At 42.6% G+C, this 22,550-nt stretch overlaps 1 protein-coding gene across 6 annotated transcripts in view; it reads left to right on the top strand.

The window, feature by feature from the left end:
• Nucleotides 1-9,324, top strand: part of dock10 (dedicator of cytokinesis 10) — a 370,245-nt gene extending 360,921 nt beyond the window's left edge. For all 6 annotated transcript variants that reach the window (XM_078563739.1, XM_078563738.1, XM_078563737.1 and 3 more), the window contains one exon: nucleotides 8,141-9,324. In XM_078563739.1, the coding sequence (XP_078419865.1) occupies nucleotides 8,141-8,266 (126 nt within the window). In that variant the 3' untranslated portion in view covers nucleotides 8,267-9,324. The remainder of the gene's footprint in view (nucleotides 1-8,140) is intronic.
• Nucleotides 9,325-22,550: the final 13,226 nt, after the last annotated feature.

The following is a 22,550-nucleotide window of genomic DNA, read 5'->3' as shown; positions in this document are numbered from 1 at the left end:
CTCATGTGACAGTGTCACATGAGCTGGGACATGTTTGTCAATTTAGCAAAATTTATTTATTTATTTTACTAAACCTTCAGGAAACCTCATCCTGCCCGTGGATTAAGTTTCCTGAAAAACACGAAGGCTACTTGGGCTCTTTGCCTGCCCGCCAACCTTAAGGTTGGACAGGCAGCGTTGTCAACAACTTTAATTGTTTTTTTAGTGGCCTTAGTGGGCTGTTGACAGTTTGGCGGGTGCACAGCCGCCTCCGGTGCGCACCCGCTGAACGAAATATCGAAATAATGCATGATGACTTCGGGATGCACGCCCGATGCCATAGCACGTTATTTTACACGTAGGCGTGTCGGGCCCACCCCTGCACGCCGACAGCAATATTCTGCCCATTGTTTTTATTTATTTTTTAACAGTCACTTCAATCTCCCTGAGGCAGCGCCATGCCTCAGGGAGATTGAGGCACTCTTTTGAGCACATGCACTAGACCTGACTCTTCCTCCTCCCCTCGCCTGCACAGGTAGAGCTCAGCGCTATTGCTCGCATATTATGCTGGGTGGGCCTTAATTGGCCTGCCTACATAAAATGGCTGTGCGGAGCTGATCGTGGGCAGCGGTTGGCTCCATGACTGCCCCTACCCGCTCCCGATGAGCTCGCCCGAAATGGGGAAAATTCACGCGATGAAGTGACTGGCTTCTATCAGCAAAATATTGAAAATGGTGTTGCCAGCATTAATCGCTTCCCATCAAAGAATAAAGAAAAAAACATGCGTGGAAAGTCATGGGTTTCAACCAATGGCCTGTCACACTAAAATAATAATGCACTGCACCATTATGTTATGTTTTGATTTTCATGTTACAAAATCTCTAGTTTGCAATTATACTATCAGTTGCTTGTGTGGCGTTGTTCCTTTTCTCAGAAGGTACCAATGTTTCCGTGATCTGAATTTTAAGACAATAAGTTTTATAGTTCTAATTTTGCAATGAATATTTCTGGCAGCTGGTTAAAAGGCTAATATCTAAAGTTCCCTGAGGGTTTCAAGAATTAAATTAGTGAAGAAGTGATCTAATGAAGTCAACTGATAAAGATATTTGTACTGATGGTCAGGAACGCATAAAAAATTGACTATTATGTCAGGTAGGAGCATAGAGAATTATAGTTTTTATAGAAAGGAATAAGACCATAATACTTTGCCAAATTGCAGAAATGTATTTTTGATATTATGTTGCTACATTTGAATAATAATAATTAGAATTGTTAGAACTCACATTTTAGGTACAAAAACAAAAATACCTGGAAAAACTCAGCAGGTCTGACAGCATCTGCGGAGAGGAATACAGTTAACGTTTCGAGTCCGAATGACTCTTCATCAGGGGTTCTGATGAAGAGTCATTTGGACTCGAAACATTAACTGTATTCCTCTCCGCAGATGCTGTCAGACCTGCTGAGTTTTTCCAGGTATTTTTGTTTTTGTTTCGGATTTCCAGTATCCGTAGTATTTTGCTTTTATCCCATTTTAGCTATATGTTTTTTTATCATATTGTCACTAGCTGTTGAAATGGCACTATAATCTAACGTTTTTTTACATGTCTTCTAATTCTGTGTTTTATAATCGTGCATTTTTTATGTCTAGGAACAAAACATGTGATTCATTAACCTGGTAAACTTACAGCTTTCTAAATTGGCTTTGCATGAGAGAAAATGCACTTTGCACTAGCAAAATGCTTTCTTGCTTCATTTTCACATTAATTGCCTGCAAAAATTATTACGTTTAACCATAATAACGTAAGCCAAACATCAACATTATTTTAGCATCACTGCCAACCACACTTGTAGGTGTTTAGTTAAACAACTCCACACAATCCTTTATTAACTTCTAACCCAATTTCATATCAGTTCTAGCCTGCATACTACCAAACAGCATTACTCTGTTAACAGTTATAGGTGGTGACAAGCAAGCAATAGAAAAATTGGATGAGAAAAAAAAAACAGGATAATCATCAGACAACAGAAAGTATACTTGTTGCATATCAGCCAATAACAGTCTGATTTCCTTATTATAGGGGCACAAAAATCTCAGTAAATTAAACTTCCATCTTATGCCCAAAACTTAACTGCACAACAGTATTATAGAAGAGACTTTTGTCCTGCACGTAATTAAGAATCCATTCTGACTTCTCTGAATTAATTTCACAGGAGACATAGAGAAATGTTTAAAACATTCCTTCCAGAATTGCAGCACTTATTGCTTTGTGACATTGGGAAAATATCTAAGTGTAAATAACATGCATTACTCACTTGTAACTTCAGAATTTGTGAGTTAAGAGATAACTCATTGATGGGGTAGTTGCTGAATCATTCTTGGTAGCATGTTCTGGTGCACCAGGACCACCACACCATGAAAACTATATGGTGAGATTTCAGGATGCACTTCCCTACACATTTCGCTACTAGCTTTAAGGTTCAACATTACATGGAATTATTTCTGCTGATGTTGTGCAGCCAGAAAGGCGCACTGTTCAGGAAGTCGACTCAGAAGTATGCTACCTTGGACTTAGATGAAGTTGAAATGAAATATAGAATGAGATTGTATAACATTCACCTGATTGGTTTGCTGAATATTATAACATGCCAGGAACCCAGAATATCTTAAAATACTTTTTAGGTGTCTTGTGTGTGATAATTATGCCTATTATAATTTAAGTTTTGAAGATTTCAAAGTTATGTTGATGTTCTCATTCCCTTCCAATTTTTGGAGTGCTGACATTATAGTACTTCGAGTACTTAAATATTTTTTTCATTCATTCTCATCTGTGGGCATCACTGGTAAGGCTAGCATTTATTGTCCATCCTTATACAACTGAGTGGCTCACTAATCCATTTTAGAGGGCAGTTAAGAGCTAACCACAATGCTGTGGCTCTGGAGTCACATACAAGCCAGATCAGGTAAGCAGATTTTCTAAGGGACACTCACAAACCAGGTGGATTTTGAATACAATTCAATGGTTTTTTTGGCATCATTACTGATAATAGATTTTTATTTAATTGACTAAATATAAACTTGCCAGCTGCCATGGTATGATTTCAACTCATGCCTCCAGATTATAAATCCAAGCCCACTAGGATAACCATTATGTTACTGTATCCTAAAGTTAAACTAATGCAAATTTGTTTTTCAAAGACTATACCAACCTTTCAAGGCTTTCACTTGGTGCATTTGGTACAAACACTGAGCTGACTTTGCAGCAATTTGGTCATTTTTTTTTAACTTGACCTCATTAATACTCCAGACATGACCCAATGAGTGGCACTACCAGGAACAAGGAGCCCCTGATTGTGTCACTCAAGGAATCGGCAGAGTACACAAGCATTATGTCAAGGTGGCGATTCACAGGTTGGATGGAGGTAATGGACAAAGTGCAGTCCAAAATATCCTCAATGGCAGAATTGGCAAAGGAAGACTGTGCATCTCACTGGCTGTGAAGGTGGAAGAAGGTTGCAGCAGCAAGGTGGTCCCAATTATCGTGATTCAACACATACCAAAATCTGACCACCAACCTGGCAAGTTCGTGTGGACAATGATGGCATCCTAAGATTCCCACATTAAACAAAGTCATGTGTAGGCTTTTTCTAGGGTCCATTTGCCTTGTGGTGATTGAGAATTGTCGACGGGGACAGAGGTGACAGATGCATGAAGGTTAGCTGACATCTTGTGTTGGGACAGAGGTACCTTTAGGCAGCAGCTTCTGTGACTGAACAGTCCTCTTCAGGATACCCGATGCTCACTCCAAATGGGGAAGGGACTAGAAAAGGTGCCCTAAAAATCGGCTGTCCCATTTCTCCCGGTTGGGGAGCCATACTCTGCAGGATCACTGCCTTTGTGGTCAAAGAAAGAAAACTTTAAATTTTGCAACTTGGAATGTTAGAACACTCATGGTTAATCTCAAGAATGACCGTCTGGAAAGAAGAACTGCAATCATATCACGTGAACTATCAAGACTCCAAATTGACATCGCCACCCTCAGTGAGACCCGATCTCCTGAGGGGAGGGCAGCTGAAGAAACAACTGGAGGGGTTGCACCTTCCACTGGAAAGGAAAGGCTGACAGTGACCCTCTTGCCCATGAGTTGATTTTGCCAAAGGGAATTGGCTTGGCTGCACTGCCAGAACTCCCCAGTTGTATAAATGAAAGAGTCATGATACTTCACCTACAGCTCTGCTGTTAAAAACTTTCCACCATCATCAGCACTTAAGCGCCGAACCTTGACTCCATTGAGGATGTTAAGGAAAAGTTCTATTCTGACCTTGATGAAGTTTTCACTGCCATCCCAGAAGAAAAGACTATCCTTCTGGGGGAATTTAATGCCAGTGACGCTGATGTCTGAAGGAGAACCACTGGGAAAACAGGTTGGGAAAAGTCAATGCAAATGGTGTCTTCTTGCTGACAAAGTGTGCTCAGCATGGCCTCATTATAACAAACACCCTCTTCCACCAGATGGGAAAATACAAAACCACATGGAGGATCTTAGATCAAAGCATTGGCACCCCCTGGACTATGTTATTGTTCGGGTGAAAGATCAAAGTGATTCCTGTATTACTCGATTCATGCAGATGATTGACAGACCATTGACTTGTCCGATCGGTGATGAACAAAGACAGAGGGGATCAACGTCTCAGCCCTAAAGCAGACTGTCCAAAGGGAGGAATTTGAAGTACAGCTGACGACTAATCTGGAAAATCCTGACAAATGTAACTCAATTCTAGAACAGTGGGATCAAATAAAACCAGCTGCACCAGGCCCTGACCAGACCATTGGGTGGGATTTTCCAGCCCCACCCATCACCAGGATCGCTCAGTTCCGCCAAAAGTCAATGGATTTTTGGCCAGACCGCTGCATCCCCCACGATGGGTCCCGCCATGGCGAGTCCGGAGAATACCAGCCATTGGGTTAGAGCATCGTTGTTACCATGACTGGTTCGATGAAAATGATGCTGAAATATGTGACCTCCTAGAACAAAAATGAGCAGCATTCATTGCCTGGCAGAACAACCTAAGTTCACAAGTCAAGAAGGTAGTATTCCAACAGCTCAAGGCTGACACCTAAACACCAATCCAGAAGATAAAGGACATGTGGTGGGAGGAGAAAGTCCGAGGGATCCAACAATATGCTGACCGTGAGGATACACAAAGCTTTTCTGCAGCTACTAGGGCCATCTATATGTCAACCAACAAAACCTGCAGCCCCGATGGTATTCCAACTGAGGTTTTTTGCTCACATCAAGACAGCATGCTCAACCTATGGATTCGGGAGGAAAAAGAACTGTCCTTTTCTTTCCCCTCCCTCCCTGCCCCTGTTAGCCCCTCCCCCACCGACTTCAGGAACGCAACAATTGTAACTATCTTAACGAGAGATAAATCATCTGAAGAAGGGCCATACAGACTCGAAATGTCAACTCTGTTTCTCTCTCCACAGATGCTGTCAGACCTGCTAAGTTTTTCCATAATTTTCTATTTTTGTTTCAGATTTCCAGCATCCACAGTATTTTGCTTTTATCTTAGAGATAAATCAAGCTGTGGAATCTATCCAGGTAATTCCCTTTTATCCATTGCGGGGGAAAAAAATCCTGACATGCATTCTCCTCCATCACCTTTGGCTGAGGAAATCCTTTCAGAGACACAACATGGCTTTAGATCTTCCAGGCAAACCTCTGACATGGTTGTTGTTGCCAGACAAATCCAAGAAAAATGTCAAGAACAGCAGCAGGAACTCTTCTTTGCATTCACCAACTGACCATAGCATTTGATTGTGCTCCAAAGATTTGGATGTATAAGAAACTTCATCACAGTCCTGCAGTTGCTTCATGATGATATGACTGCAACTGTCTTGAGGGGAGATCAGAATTAGGTGCCTTAAAAATCTGGACCAGGAAAAGCTGTGTGATGGCCTCCATACTATTTATAATCTACCTCACAGTGACTATTCACCTCGTCCAAGATCGACTGCCCTCTGATGTTGGTATTAAATACTGCCTAGATGGAGAACTCTATAACCTTAGTCGCTCCCTTGCCAATACTAAACAGACCACCATAAAAATACATGATCTACAGTTTGTGGATGACTGCAATGTCGTTGCCCACTCTGCACCAGATTTGCAAGCTGCTTTTGATCTCCTCAATTCTGCACACAAGAAACTCGGCCTGTCCTTGAATGTTGCCAAAACAAAATTCATATATCAACCCACACCTGGTCAGCCAAATAGTACACCATATGTGTTGAAGGAGAGCCTTTGGAATATCTTGAGCACTTTTCATAACTTGGCAGCCACCTCTCTCAAAAAGTCACCATTGATGAGGAGGTCCAACACTGGATCAGCTGCGCCAGCTCAACCTTCTACAAACTACCGGAATGTGTGTTTGACAACAAAGATCTGCACTAGTTAATAAAAGTTCTAGAGTGTAGAGCAGTTGTCGTCAACACTCCAGTGCTGCAGTGAGACCTGGCTGTCTATCAGTGACACATAAGAGCGTGGGAGAAATTCCATCAGCAATGCTTCCACCACATCCTCGAGATTCAATGGGAGGACCATCAAACAAACTCTAGTTTGTCCTGCCTGAAGCATCCACAAGCATTCAAGCCAAACTCCTGAAAAATCAACTTCTATAGACTGGATGCTATGTCCAGATGGCTGACGAACATCTCCCCTGTCAGGCCCTGTTTGCTCAACACTCAAATGGCCAACGTTTCATGGGAGGAGAAAGAAAATGTCTCGAAGACACACTGAAATTCTCATTGAAGAGCAGCAGCATTGACATTCATGACTGGGAGGAGTTTGCTACCAATTGTTCAAAATGGCAACAACTTGTCCATCAAGCTGCATCACATTTTTGAGTCACAATGTCATACTGATGGGGCAGAGCAGCGGCAGAGAAAGAAAGAAAAGGAAATAATCCTGCACTCTGAATCCCACTACATTGAGGGGCATCCTGCCCCTTGTGCTCGAAGCTCTGTGGGTTGAGAATTGGCATGTTTAGTCAAATGAAGACACACGGCAGAAACATGTGACCCTGAGAAGATGTCATCGTCGAATCAAAAGACAACCTATGACGACCGGAAAAAATAGAAATGACTAAAGCTGGCACATGGAATTTAATTGAAGCACATGCAATCTCAATGAGGAGAGACGCTCACTCTTTCTAAAATATACGCAAAAGGACTTGTTCTTAATTTCATTTCGGATTTTATTTATCGTGCTCCATGTTATAATTGCATTGCAAGAGAATGCTTGCCTTTGCCAATATTTTCTTAAATTATGCTTGGTTGATGCTGCAATTTATAGTACCATAAAAGGTGAGTGAAAATGGAAACTTCTTTGGGGCTCCAATAGTACTGTATGATTAGATGAGAGACAAATTTCATGGGGGAGGGGAAATAAATACAGGTGAGAAAACACCTGAAGCATCTCTACATCTGTGACTGTTGCGAGACAAGAATTTGTTGACAGATCTACACCTTTTATCTATCACTAGAGAGACGTCTTTGCTGCCCTGCTTCACAAAAGGGGCTGTTATGTAAGCTATGCCATCTGCTGTAAGTTCATCAGCAGACAACTTGCACCAAAGAAATAGCTTTATCCAATAGGCTTGTATTATACTTTTATGTTGCTGGATCATTTCAAGCAACCACGAGTGGTGCATGCCACTTTCATCATTTAATTGAATTTGAAGAATTATAGTGGGTAGTAGTCCATTTAATGGGCACACATTTCATTTCAAACATGTAGAGCATTGTGTCTACATAAATCTATGTTCACAACCGCTTCTGTTTGTTTGCTAAAAAATATATTGGGGCATTATTAATGGAACATGGAAGCTATTTTGAGTTCCACTTGTTTAACAACTCATTTCCACTCAGTTATAACACTTCTGTTTAACTTCAGTTCTTTTGTATAAGATGTCACTTCTCACATTTATCCCATGTGCATCATGCAGCACTGAATTTGGTTTAATTGTGCAAGTTCTCTGGGCAGCAGCACTGCATCCGCAGCCCCTCATCCCCGCCCCAACTGTTTTCCTATGATGCGTGATTTTAAGAAGTGGAGCTCTTATTGAAAAAAAACTTTTCTTATTGTTTTGCATTAAAAAACAGGTTGTGTACGGGGAGGACATGACAAAGCAGCAAGGACTGGAAAAGCAGCACATGCACCGAGTAATCAGTAGAACCACCACTTTGAACAACTTACCAGGCATAACAGTTGCATCAAATTCTGAATAATATCACTTTATCTTCAATAAATTACCATAAATTATAGCCGTTGTCAGATCTTTGATACTGGAAATGTTTCAAGCTGCAAATTAAATGTATTCTGTAAAATAAAATAGAATTCTTTTATTGTATTGAACAGTTACAAACTCCAGCTTGTGATTTATTTTTGCAATGTACCTGCAGTATCTGCACTATTTACTTGAGTTGTTATTGTTCAGTGATCTTTATTACACCAAGTTGGATATGTGTAATGGATAAAATATGAATGTACAGTTCTTGCAGTAAGCTGTATGGCACCTAACATTTTGTTTGCTAGTATTGTTTTAAATGGAAATATTGATATTTTATAACCTTTAAAGATGTCGAAATGCTTTTATTTGCTATTTTAACTGTAAATATTGACATTAATATGTAAAATAAATCTTTTACAATGACTTTAAATGGACATACTGATGAGATAAATTTAACAGCAAAGTAACAATTTTTTAAAAATAAAATATGTAAATTATTTGTGTACATATACTGGAAACTTTTAAAAATTTATTTTTACAAATCTATGCTGAAAACACCATGCAAAGGAAAATAATAGTACCATAAAGCACGAAGGTCAGCAATGGGATACTGTAATCTGTAGTCTCCCTTCTGATGGATATGTAAAGGAGTAATAGATAATGGCGCGACTTTCAAAGCTAAAATTTAATTGCAGGGTTTAGCTGGTACGTAAAGCATGAGCCACAAGCCCTTGGCTCATGAATGCAATCTGATTAGATTATATGTTTAAACATCATGGCCTTCTGCCTGCTAATATTTATAAATATCCTAGTCTATGCAAAAGTGTTAGCTTTGTTTTGGTAAATAATTGTCGATGACTATTTTCAGTCGTGGCCCAGTTTCTGGAAGCTATGTGAGGTACTGTGAACATGCTCTTGTTTTATACTTGCATTTGGCAGCATTTTATTTGTCTTCAATAATGCTGTGTTTCTTATGTTTGTTGTTAGCTATATCTTCTCACCAGTAAAAGTGGTGTTAACAATAAATAAAATGTGTTGCGGCACAGTTTTCAGGCACCTCACTTTGATGTTACACTTTTATTGTGCTATCCATCCAAGACTGTCTGATGTATTGTGTGATCCTCAGTAACAACATCTCTATTATCCAGCTGTGAATCACACTATTAGAGCCACAAGAGAGCTCAGCATGTGTACGCATGCATTCATGTACATTTGTGAATGCTTTACTAATATAAGCAGGAGTGGCTGCTTTCTCAATTGCTTTCTATGTTAAAGGCAACATATGTTGCTGAAAAAGAGACTGTCTAAGCTTTTCATCTTGCACTCGTCATGAAAATATAAGAATTTTCATAATATTATTGTGACTTATTGTAAAGGTATGTTAATAGTGGGGTTTGGATTAATTTCTCTGTGTGAGGTTGTGTGTGTGAGGTGGGGATTAATTGAATTGCAGACAGCTAGTCTGGAGCTTTTTGAGTTATCAAAAGAGAAGTTAGGTTTGAAATGCTAAATATGTAAACATGGCTAAAGTTTTAGAATGTGAGGCGTGAGGAACATTTGCATTTTTAATAAACCAGAGTAGCGAATTTCAAAGAGATGGTAAGGTGTTACACCTAGCTATAAGAGGCTAAACCAAACTGTGTTCATTTTTCCCAAAGATTACTGATAATATGAGGGTTATGAAAGATTTATATTATGAAAAAAGTAGTTACAAAGACATATTGGAACAATGGGATTTACATTAAAAAGGGAGAAACATGTATAAAGGAGATGAGGTTATGTGTAAGGAGAAGGCATTTTAAGATCTAACAGGTGGGAAAAGCCTCCAGCTTCTATGCATCAAGCTGCTGTCTACAGGAACTGAAGCTACGAGAATTCACTTTGAATATCACTGTCCAGGGTATTGTGTACTTTGCCTGGATCTGTTGAAATCTATGTTGTTTTACTGTTGCCTTAATGGAGGTATAGCTGGGAGCCAGATTAATTAGGAGATTTAGGAGTTATTATAGTAGTAATTTGTAGACCTACTTATGTGCTCAAAAACCTTTTTCTTCTATTAATAAGTGTTTAATTTAGTTTTGTTAAAAAACTCTAAGTCTTGGTGGGCTCATTATTTTGAGGTGCGTGTTTCAGTAAATTCAGCAGTAAAGTACAAATTCCAACAGTTGTGGCAGCTATTTCAAGTTTCCCTCTGGGATTTGAGCAGCTTAGCACTTACCATTTGCTGTGCCACAACACTCATCAAGACACTTCATAAGAATACCAATATAAGGAGAAAACAATGATGTATACTTCATGTGAAGAGAGTGCTGCTGTGCTAAGAATGGCACTGACAACCAATTTAAGATTGTCAGTCAGGCTTGCAATGTGGTGCGTTTACATGTACTGGAAGCTACATAAATTAATAACAGGGCCCTGTTCTTTGCAGACAGAAAGAACATGTACAAACATTGTGCCCGTTTCAGCTAAACAAAATAAGTGACAGCCATTCACTGAATCATTCCTCCGGGCAATACCTTGACCAATCAGGGTCAAGCTGCCTGGTTTAAGTTTCAAACAATTCTTGGCAGTTAATTGGCAGTCACCATCACTGGTGCATTCTCCATGGCCACTTGCCAACCAATCAACACTCTCTTCACATGGGGGAGAATTTTCTCCCCGTCGGGCGGGTCGATCGGGAGCGGGCAGGCGCGGAGCCAATCACCGCCCAAAATCGGCTGCGCACTGCCATTTTATGTGGGCGGACCAATTAAGGCCCGCCTAGAGAGACACATGCCGGGTGCTACTCAGCACTACCTGTGCGGGCTGGGGGGGGGGAGGGAGAGTTGGGACCTGCACTCTTTTGTGCACGTGCATGAAAGAGTGCAGAAATCTCCCCGAGGCACGCAGCTGCCTCAGGGAGATTAATTTCAAGTATAAAGATGGAAAAAATAAAAAAATAAAATTATCCAGACATGTCCCCTCATGTGACAGTGTCACATGAGCTGAGACATGTTTATGAGTTTTCATTAAAAATTTTATTTAATGAATAAACCCTTCATGAGACCTCATCCCACCTGTGGATGAGGTTTCATGAAAAATGCGAAGGCCGCCTGGGCTCTTCGCCTGCCCGCCAACCATAAGGTGGGACAGGCAATCCTGACAATTACTTTAATTAGTTTATTAATGGCCTTAACAGGCCTTTGACAGTTTGGCGGCCGCGCAGCCAACTCCGGTGTCCGCCTGCCAAATGGAAGATCAGAATGATGCACGCTGATGTCGGGACGCATGCCTGACATCACCACGCGTCATTTTACACATCGGGCATGTGAGGCCTGCCCCCGCACGCCAAACCGAAGGTGCTGCCCATAAAGAATAAATTATTGTTTTCCCCTTATATTGGTATTCTTGCGAAGTGTCCTGCTGAGTGCAAGAGGAAAAGCTTAGACATCTCTATTTTTCCAGCAATACTCAAGTTCTGTCCTACCAACAACTACTTGCATCATATGTTGTTGTATATAAAAGGCTTAACATTTATACAGACTGCATAGTTTAAAAATTGCTGTCGTAACACCACACGAGTTGTTTTCCACACTTGTGCTAAGCCCAAACGATGTGCTGAATTCTCAAAGAATGTCTTTCAATTACAATCTGGGGCGGAATCCTCTGTGCCCGCTGGCAGCGGGCGTGATAGGTGGTGCGAGTGGACAATATGGTGCGATTGGTTTCACAATGGTGGGAAGGCAGGTTGCGATTGTCCGCTCAGCCCGCTAACGGTGGGGGGCGGGGGGTGGCATGTTTCCCACCATTGGTCGTCAGGAGCCTCACTGTAATACATCAGCATATCATTATCAGGCCATCCAGCCAGGCTCTTGCAGCCCCACTGGATCATCTGTCCACATCGGCATGCTTTCCCGCCAATGTGTTTCACAACAGCAGAGGCGATGTGCACTTGGTGGCCTGCACTTTGGGTGAACTAGAGGTGAGTGCACAGCAACTTTCTGCAGAGTTTGCCAGGGTCGCCTGTTGCTTTGTAGGCTTCAGGGGCGCCGGCGGAGTCAGGGTTAAGTGCCGCCCGCCTGACTGGTGGGGGGATATGGGGGAAAGTGTAGCCTTGCCTCTGAGGCGGCTTTTGAGGGTTAGGGAAAGTGGGGGGCAAGTGCAGCCTTGCTGTTGAGGCGACTGGTGGTGGAGAGGGTGGGCAAAGGCAGACCTGCCGTTGAATATAGTGCACAAGCATTTGGGGTGGGGGGGGTAGGGCGGGTGAGGGAAGTAGCCAGGCAGTCGGGAAACCTGTAGAAAATGACTATACATCTGCAACTGAGACAGTTCAGGCACAGCCTCATTGATATGATTGGGTTGGGCTCCTAGCTTATCTGCCCAGTCAAGCAAAGCAGAGGCATCAAAGTACCACTAAGTTTTCCAGAGCTCCTGGTCCCTTTTAGTGGACTGCAGAGCAGTTGGACTGCACACGTTGTGCAATCTCCTCGCTAAAGCTGGGCATTTAGCAGTCACTGCTGGAGGTGCTCACAGCCTCTTGCAATGTTAGCATCCTGATTTGGCTCAAGCTAACAGGGCAGTCATGCAGCGCACTAATCTCTGGCCATCCAAGTGGTGGCCAGCACTCTCCGGGAAGCGTTAAGCGGCTGTCACACTTAACCAGGACAGGTGCTTAGTATACCCATGCTAACCACGTGTCTCTCCCATTCATCCTGCAGGAGGATCACATCAGGACCATGGAGCCTGGTGAACTAGCTGTATGCCTGATGGGCCTACAGAGCGCGAAGAAGATGGAAGAGAGAGGGACTGGCTCCTGGCTGTGCAGAGGCAGGAGCAGCAACCTCAGGAAGATGGGATGGTTGAGGCTCCCACACATGCCACCCAAGAGCCATACCGAGTCATCACTGGTCGACGCCTAGTGACACCCAGGGTCTATAGATGCCACCTTTCATTCCTGCAGATGACTGAGAACCAGTGTGGCCAAAGACTGTGCATGTCGAGGGAACTGGTTGCTTACATCTGTCATTTACTGCAGGATTTGGTGCCCCGGGAACATAGAGGGCATCCAATGCCAGTGGCTGTGAAAGTGACCACGGTGCTCAATTTCTATGCCAGTGGCTGAGGAGGTCCTTGGAGGCGACAAATACAGGGATGAGGCCCTCGCACTGGCCAGATGAGGCAGGCAAGCTCGGAAGGCCCTCATAGCTGCCAGATTTGTGGAGCATGGTGACGACATGCAGTGTGGTGACCCCATAGTTCCTCACATTGCATTTGTGAATGTTTGACTCCAGTCTGGCTGATGACAGCACGAATAACCTCTGTGAGCATGCTCCTGTCATGGAGGCGTGGTGAAGGCCCTAATAGTGGCTCAATTGCAGGAGGATGATGACGACATGCAGTGAGGACACTCCATAAATCTTCACATAGCCTCTGAGAATGTCTGACTCCTGTCTGGCCGAGGGCAGCTCACTTGCACTCCATGATCAGGGTCATTTCATAGAGACGCAGCCATTAAACTTTTGAAGCATCTGATGCTGTGACTGCCTTCAGCACCTGAGCCCTTCGGGAGCTGGAGCACAGCATCAGTGGTCACAGATGCTGAAGAAATGGGGCCAGCCCCTCCTTAAAGGTGCTGAGAGCACACAGAGAGTATGAGAGAACTCTGTGGTGCCTGCCCACTACATTCCGGCAGCAATGACAAGCACCACTGAGGTGCAGGCATCGGTAATGTTTCCAGGGAGTCTGAGGCCAGACCATCGCTTTGGTCTGAAGGCTGCACAGAGCACCGGGAAGGGACCCTGGACTGAGACACCTGCCTTTATCTTGTGCAGAAAGGTTTCACATCTGAGTGACAAGAAAACTGCTCATCAGAACAAGGAGCCATAGGCAGGGAGACACTCTTGGGAGTTTATTGACAATAGTGAAGAGTATGTACAAGTGATTAACACCCGTGACTAGGTTGTGAAATGAATTCTCCTTAACTGTCCTAACCCTGCCGCTACATCTTGGTACTCCCCGGACATCCACAGCGGAGGTGGAGGCAGCCTGCTGACTGCGACGCCCTGTCTGTGATGACTTTGGCAGGCATCCTGTAGAGGGTCGAGACTTGGAGGGCCCCGGCCTGATTTCAGGTCCTGCTGTGTGGCAGTGGCACCCTCCTCAGCCTGTGGAGCTAGAGCTGCTGAGGTCACAGGAAGAGGGGAGTCAGATGGGCTGGACACTCTTGGAGTCACCTGGATGGATGGACCCGGAATATGCATCTGCGGATCCTCCTCCCTATGGGTGCCCGGGGACCCCAGGCTGACTCTTTGAAAAGCAGGGGTAGCTGGAGTGAGATCAAGCTGCCCAGCACCCCTCCTGCCTACACAAGGTTGGAGGCCAACAATGGCATCAGCGATGGAGTTCAGCCCTTGCAGCAGTGCAGGGGCAAAGTCCTGGACCAAGGTCTCCATGGCAGCCGCCATCCTACCAGTGTTGACCTCAGTGCATTGGCATGCCGGCACTATCACGTCAGCCTGAAGGCAGACAGACTCCTCCATTGTGCCTTGAAATCTGAGGAGTGCAGCGGACACTCCTTCCTGATGTTCCCGAGCTTGCCTTTGTAGCTCCAGCAACTGTAACATGACCGAATTCAGAGGCTCATCATCTGAATTGTTGTCAGCAACATCCTGGCCTCCAGCAATCCTCCGAGTGCCGGGGACCTGGGAAGTCCCTGCCTCCACCTGCTGTGGATCAGACAGTGCGATGTGCTCAACAGATTGTGATCGTGGGGCTATTCTAAAGCTAAGTCCCACCGAGGTGTGCGTCTCTGCGCTGGTGGAGGATGTGGGTGAGCGCTGTGATGGGACTGCAGGGAGGGATTCCTCTTCAGAGGTTTCTTCAGGGCTTGACTGAGGGCCCTGAGTCATGGACTCTGTCGGCTGTTTGGCAGATGTGCCTGCGAAAGCAAGGAGAGATAATTAGTGCATGGCAGTGGCCTGTGAAAGAGGACACATCACTCATGGCCTGGTTGTCTGATGGATGTTGCACTGCTGGATCCTCACTTGGTTGAGCAGCGCTGACTTCACCGTCAGCACAGGACTGGTCCAGATCCTCGCCAGCCAGCTGGATGGCTTTGTTTTTGAAGTTTGTGAGGATTTTGATTTCGGGCATTCCAACACCAGTCTGCGACCACTCCCTCTTGTTGTGTGCCAGCTTGTCCTGCATGATCAGAGATGGAGAAAGTGTAAGCAGGACACCTGCTAGGCCAAGTGGCAAGTATGCTTGGCCTGTGTGTGTGCTGAGTGGTCCCATGGACAGGCTGAGGACAATAACAGTGACTGTGAATGAATGGTGATGTCCTTTGAACCAGCGGTGAGTGTGGGCCCTGTGGATGTGTGAATGATTTGTGAGTGTGCGAATTGAGCGATGAGATGAGTGATTTACCCTGTGGAACAGAGGAGATCATTCATCCTCTTGCGGCACTGGGTGACTGTCCTGTTTTGCAGGGCGTTGGCACTGACCACTGCTGCTAACACCTCCAAAGCCAGGTTAGTGCTGTTGCTGCCCATCCTGTGGCCAGAGCAGGGCTGGAGGCCATCTGGTGGGCCTCCACAGCATCGAAAAGTCGCTTGAGAGATGCGTCACTGAACCTGGGCCTGCAGTCTTCTTCAGTTTCAGGGCCATGGCTTCCGTGCAGCAGTGGTGAGTTGGAAGCACTGAGACGTGTGTTCGCGACTGGGCTTTAAATATGGTGTCCGGCAAATGAGAGCCCACCCACCATGGAAACACATGTTTCCCGGGAGTTCATAAATAACGAGGCAGGTTTGGGATGGTGTAGTGTGAAAAACCTGCCATCGTGACCAGTGAGTAAAATGTCGTTTTACCCGCCGGCTTCTGCACTTAGTGCAATTTTGGGAAATTTCCGTCCCTGAGGCCAGATCAGCACTTGTCTCTGGAGTTGTTTCACCAGGTAGCCATTGCTGCAAACCAGAAGCTACTTTGCAATAAAACAAAAGTGGTAACTTAAACACATTCTGAGCCTATCATGGGTGTTAGACTAATATCAGGGCAGAATGTTCACGGAAAGGTAATTCTGTGCCAGAGCAGGTTGTTTTCTGAGAAATGCTCTACATCATCTGATAAATGAAAGATTAAATCCCCAGTGTATTTGTTTGATGCAAAGAAAATTAATCCAATTCAAAATGGTTCGAATCACATATCCTTTGCTTTTGTATTCTGCCTGACTTAACATTCAACTTCATGTTTATACTTGCGTTGACTGCAGATTCTGTTTGCAAAAACAAGTTTGACGCCATATTATTTATTTAGCACATAAAACTCCATTGTAACTGAGCAGTCCTTTCACATTAGTGAAAAAATTGATTAAACAGTTCAGTAGATTCCCAGAAAGCCTTCAATAGAATGCAACATCGCTATTGAGAAATATACTAAAATATACTATTATATAGCATTGGCAGTAAAATACTGTGCTGGATAGGAAATTGGTTTGGATCTTTAGGCAGATGGTCATCATCAATGGCTGCACAACTGCATTGGGTTAAGTTTCAAATGGAGTCTAATGAGTTTTGTCTTTGTCGGAAGGCATGGCCCTGAAACTGAAGAAGACTGTAAATGATTGTCAGTGATAATTTGCATCAGAGCATTCATGGACTTATTTACAAGTCAACGGCTGAGTCAAAATGCACCTGAACCTTATCTGCAATTGGACAGGGACTCTAACTTAAGTAATAGTGTCCAAGAGTTTACTATTCTTCTGGGATATGAAATGCTTTTTTATTTACTGAAGAAAATATGGTTATTGTACCGTAAGTAATGCTCCATGTGGTCCATAAAATTATTGCAGTCCATTCCTGGTTGCTCCATGCCCCCCCACCCCACACCACCATGGAAACCCTCTCCCCAAAACGTGACTGTCAGTTGGTTGTCACGCTGGGCAGAAAGGAGGAAACGCTTGAGAGTGGATGAGGCCAATTTGATGAAGAATGAACAGAGGCTGATTATGGTCTTCAAGACTGCTGCAAAGCTGAGGGGAGAACCCCTCCTCCATTTAGCACATTGTGGGGGCAGCCTGGTTAACCTGAACTGGTACACTCGGCATTGACTGTGTCCAAGGCAGCTCAATTTCAAGAAGGGTTCCTGAAGCAGACATGAGCCCCTGATTTGAACAAACAAAGGTGTTATCCTCCAGTTTCATGTTCAGAGCCTGGTGTCAACAAATTTCTCAACCAATGTTTAAACCACTCAGTTGCACAGATCAGTAATCAGAACAGGGACGATAGTTTTGAAAAGAGCTCTTCCTATCAACACTTTGATCAACCAACTAGATCAAAAATAATGGTTAAATCTGTAAATCAGAAGTCATGAATCTAGAGAAAAAATCTTCATTTACACGTAACCCTGGTAAAATAATTAAGTTTATTCCTACTTGTTGCCGTCAGCCTTACTCCACTCTACTACTACAGCATTGAGATTCTCCCTCCCAACCAGTGTTGGTTCTTTCTGCTGGTTTTAAACTCTGATCATTTATTTAAAGAATAATTTTCTTTCCTGATTTAAAATTTGAATGGCTTATTTCTTCCATTTTCATTTTTCTATTTGTTCAGGGGAAGTGGGCATCACTGGCTAGGCCAGCATGTATTGTCCCTCCCTAACTGCCCTTGAGACTCTTAGCAGTCAAGGTGTCCAATGCATCAATTTGAGCAATGAATGGCTGTGTTGAGTCCTAAACACTTTTTGGATTAGCAACATTTTATTGTATTTAAGGAGCTATTTCAACTGGTAATGTTAACACGATTGTTTTGAAATTACAGTAATGAATATGGTTTTGCTAGTCAAATGTGTTATTTTATTTCCTCCATGACAATGCCTCAGTCAACCAGAGCTGACTTGCCAACCAATCAACACCCTTTTCTCCTGCAGTATAAATTATTGTGGCAGTTTGAAATTTGGCATCCTTGTATTTTTCCTGATAAGTGCAAGACAAAAAGCTTTGGCAACATGTCTCTCTCCCCAGCAATATTCAAGATCTGTACTACCAAGCAACTGTTCATTTTATTCAGTTTTTGTGGGGTTTGTGTAGAAAAATTTTAAGTGAAAGATTCTGCATTTACCACATGCTGATCTGTACCATCAGATTTATACAGGTTTAACTCTGTATGTCATTCACCGACTGATCTCACACACACATGCACACTCACACGCACCAATAACACTTAATGTAATTTTCAAAAACAACTGTTGAACAGATATGTGTGAATGCTCTTGAAAGAGTGAATGAAATGCTATTAAATACATATGTAGATGGTCCTAATGAAGCAGCAATATTTTCAATTGTGCATTTGTCTTTTTATAGCTAGATTGCGCTCAATGGGAATTGCAGAGAGGAGAGTGGAGGTTGAGAAGGAGAGTGCCACAAGATTTTTTTTTTGCTCAGGTCAACTCACTGTCTGTAAATTTGATTTCTAATGTGTCTACGCAAGTTCAGTGGGCCTCTAACTTTCATTCTGGTTGTGACAGGGTACATAAGGTTTTACAACTGTTTAAAATTGTGTTCTGAGAAAAGTGTTAACATTCTTTTTGGTTCTACCCTTCCAAAAAGAATTGTTAATAATTCTGAAGATAACATTATTATTTTGACTTAGTTATACATTTGCACATTAGTTTAACTTCATGAGCTTGAATAATACAATACAATCTTCTCATTATCTGTCACTGAGGGGCAACAGTTCACTCATTAAACACCTTTTTCTCTGCATAAATATATCTGTAACAATGTAGGTCGTGATTACTGTTCGATTACTAAAGATGTATTATGGTTGAAATGTCTGTTGAAATTGGACTAAAATTTGCAGGCCTCTTTTCCACACAGATGAATAGACAGTAACAATTCCAGTATGTGCTGCTTTTTTCGTAGTCCTGCTTTGGTGCTGCTTTTGTTCTGCAAAATCTGCTCTAGTCCACACCATTTGGATGACTCTAGTCCATATTTCCTTGACCAAGCAGATTGCTTTCATCTGATTTTCAGTCTAGAAATAATAAATACAAAACCTTTATTTATCAATAGAAAATTCAAATATATGCATGATTAATTATAATTTAAAGCTTTCACCTGACATTCACAACCCACGATGTGCTTCAATACCAATAACATAAGAAATAAACTTAGTTTTAGTCTGTCGTGATAATCTTTTTGGTTGATTAGCACTTAAATAGGACAACTGATGTGGCAGTTTATGAAGGTTTATTAAATTAACTAAATGTTGATTTTTAAAATAAAGGTGGAATATAAGTGCAAACTACTGAAATAATAAATTGTTTCAGGAGAAAATAGCCCTTTTTGTTGTGATAAAGTTTTTCATCCTGTTATATATGTATTTCTATTCACATTCAGTGTAAAACATTACCATTTTAACAGCTTCCATGAAATGGAAAAGCAGTGCTATGTGTTATGCAGCTGTAAGCTACACATAGTTAATTTCCTTTCTATTTGTATGGTGAAAGTATGAGCACATTGAGGTAATTATAACTAATTGCTCAACCCTTCACCCCAGTAATAGAAAGAATAGTGAGAACTACTTGCATATGATGAAAATCATGCTTTATTCTACCAGATTCTACTACTTTTATACAATAGAGAATCAGCTCAGTTCTCCTCTTTGAAATTCTAAAGAAAGCACCTGCTTCTTTATTGAAATTCCATACTCTTTGAAGCCAAATCAGAGCTTCCTTTGTTGAACCATTGTTGAAATACTAAGACAAAATAGTTTTCTAGGGGCTGCATTTTCCGGTTGGCGAGTGGGGGCGGGGCCCGCTCGCCAACGCGCAAAATGACACAGGGTGATGTCGGGTGTGCGTCCCAACGTTACCGCGCGTCATTTCGATCTTTAGTTCGGCGGGTGCGCACCGGAGTCGGCTGCGCGCCCGCTGAACTATCAGCAACCACTTAAGGCCTTTAAAAAAGTAATTAACCCAATTAGTGGACCTGCCCATCCAACCTTAAGGTTGGCGGACAGGCGAAGAACCTAGGCGACCTTCAGAAAAAAACATGAAACCTCATCCACAGGCAAGATGAGGTTTCATGAAGGATTTGAAATGTGTATAAAATTTTTATATAAAAGTAACTGACATATCCCTGCTCATTGTCACATGAGGGAACATGTCAGGAATATTTTATTCTCCCTTTAATAAAGTTTTCAAACTTGAGCCGAGCTCTCTGAGACAGCACTTTGCCTCAGGGAGATCTGTGCGCTCTTCCGCATGCATGCGTGAAAGAATGCACTCCCGGCTCAGGGAATCCCCCCTGCTCGCACAGGGAGTGCACAGCCCGCCCCGGCAAAATGGCGGCGCACCCCCAGCTGATCATGAATCCGCCTGCCCGTGCCTGCACCCGCACAACCAACCCCCCTCCCCCTCCCCCCGACGAGAGGAATGCTGCCCTATGTGTCTATTGCAAACTAAGTATTACAAACAGAAATTACAATTAATATTTTGGTTGCTCGTTGATTTTCAAATTTCCAACAACTTTGATCCTCTTGGACCTCTTAAACTTATTTATCGACCAAATGGTTAGAAATGAAGTTTCCATTTGAAGAGAGAAACCTGGGAAGCAGCTGCTAAAATGTTATTCAAAATGCAACCATAAAACTTTAAGCACAATATGTTTTACTAGAGGTAAACACTTGAAACTTTTGTTATTTAAAAGCAATTTTCAACACAGTCATACACATGTTTCAATCTTTTGCACAAGGTGATTCTGCTTAATGTTACTTAATGTTATGGATAGGTAGAGATGTGGGATAATTTCCCCCTTTTCTCACCTCTTGACTGACCACAGCAAGATGTGTTTTAGAGAACGAGTATTTTAACCCCTTGAGTGCTCTGACTTTAAAGGACAGACACAAAACTGGCTTTCTTGTAAGTTTAAATCAAAAGATAGGATAAATGTTTATTTTTTGGAACACCTGAAATGTAAATGTAACAATCATCGACTCTTCAAGCAAACACACACGAGAAAAGATGAGCTCTAAAGATGTTGCATGCACTTAGGTTATGAGGCGATTAAAACAGAAACAAGTCATTTTCTTTCCACACTTCTTAAGATGGTGGTTGAAATGTTGTAGAGCCGAAGGATTCTTTGTTAGTTCGCTCAAGACAAAGAAGGTTGAAAGTTTCTGGCTTTTCAGTTGAAGTTGTGGTCAAATCTCTAGTGAAGAAATATAATCTTGCAGGTTTTCTCTAACTAAGGTGAATTTTGTGCTGTGCAGGAAATGGCTTCCTTCTGGTCTTCGTATCCAAGACCGACTCTGTGGGCTGCCGTTGTGGATTAATAAGATTAATCTCCAGTCAGCTTCAGTCATGTGATGACATTATTGATATACTCCATTGTCCACACGATGGGTTGAGGGCAAATGTAATTGACCCACAGTGGGGGAATGTTTGGCATCTTATCAACATTCTAGTCTTTATCAGAAATACCAACTTTGGATAGCCATTGTCATTTTAAGTTGTTTCTGTTGAAATGGTATAGGGTAGTCAATCAGCACCTGGGAATACCATTTGCATTTTAACTAATTTCCCAGAGATATGTTCGGACATGTTTGTCTCTATCTGTACAGAAACCACAGAATAAGTCATCTGAAATCCCTGAAGTCCATTTTGTTAAGGTAAATTGTCAATTCTATGCTGCTTTTTCAAAAAAAAAGTAGTGATCATCTTCCTAATAAGTTTTATGGGCATAGGACATAATCGTGATACTAATATGAAGTGAGTTGTTGAAGTTTTGAAGTTTCTAGTTTTTGCCTTTTATGTTTGTGTTCTTATTTGCAGTCAATTGAGGGCAAGACCTGTGAGGCTGGAGTAAAAAAAAAATCTGATAGTGATTGTAAAGATGATGACAATAAGGATTGCAGAATAGTTGGTCTATTGGGAATGGGAGGGATGGTTTAGCTGAAATACTCTTGGGTGGTACTGCACCTATTCTTCCTCATCTTTGTGCTGCTGTTGACTTTAGTTTTTCAGATGGCTAGCAACCACTTTTTAGGCTCTACGAGTGGTTGTAGAGCCCAAAATGGCATCCATGGCATGCACACAAGTTGTAGCAAATGTCATACTGCTGAGGGTGTTAGCACACACACAGTGAACATCTGCCGGAAGTATGCAAATTAGACAGATCATGATGTCAATCTGGGTGTAATTGATTTGATACCAATGCTGCCATTTTGAACTCAGTAATCCAGCTAACATTGTCTCTTAATCACACACACTGAACACATGATCAGCAGCAGGGTTTTTTAAGTAACTCT

Source organism: Cetorhinus maximus, chromosome 19 (genome assembly GCF_964194155.1).
Source record: "Cetorhinus maximus chromosome 19, sCetMax3.hap1.1, whole genome shotgun sequence".
Classification (NCBI taxonomy): Eukaryota; Metazoa; Chordata; class Chondrichthyes; order Lamniformes; family Cetorhinidae; genus Cetorhinus; species Cetorhinus maximus.
Note: the sequence above shows the minus strand (reverse complement) of the source record. Positions and strands in the feature narration are given on the sequence as shown.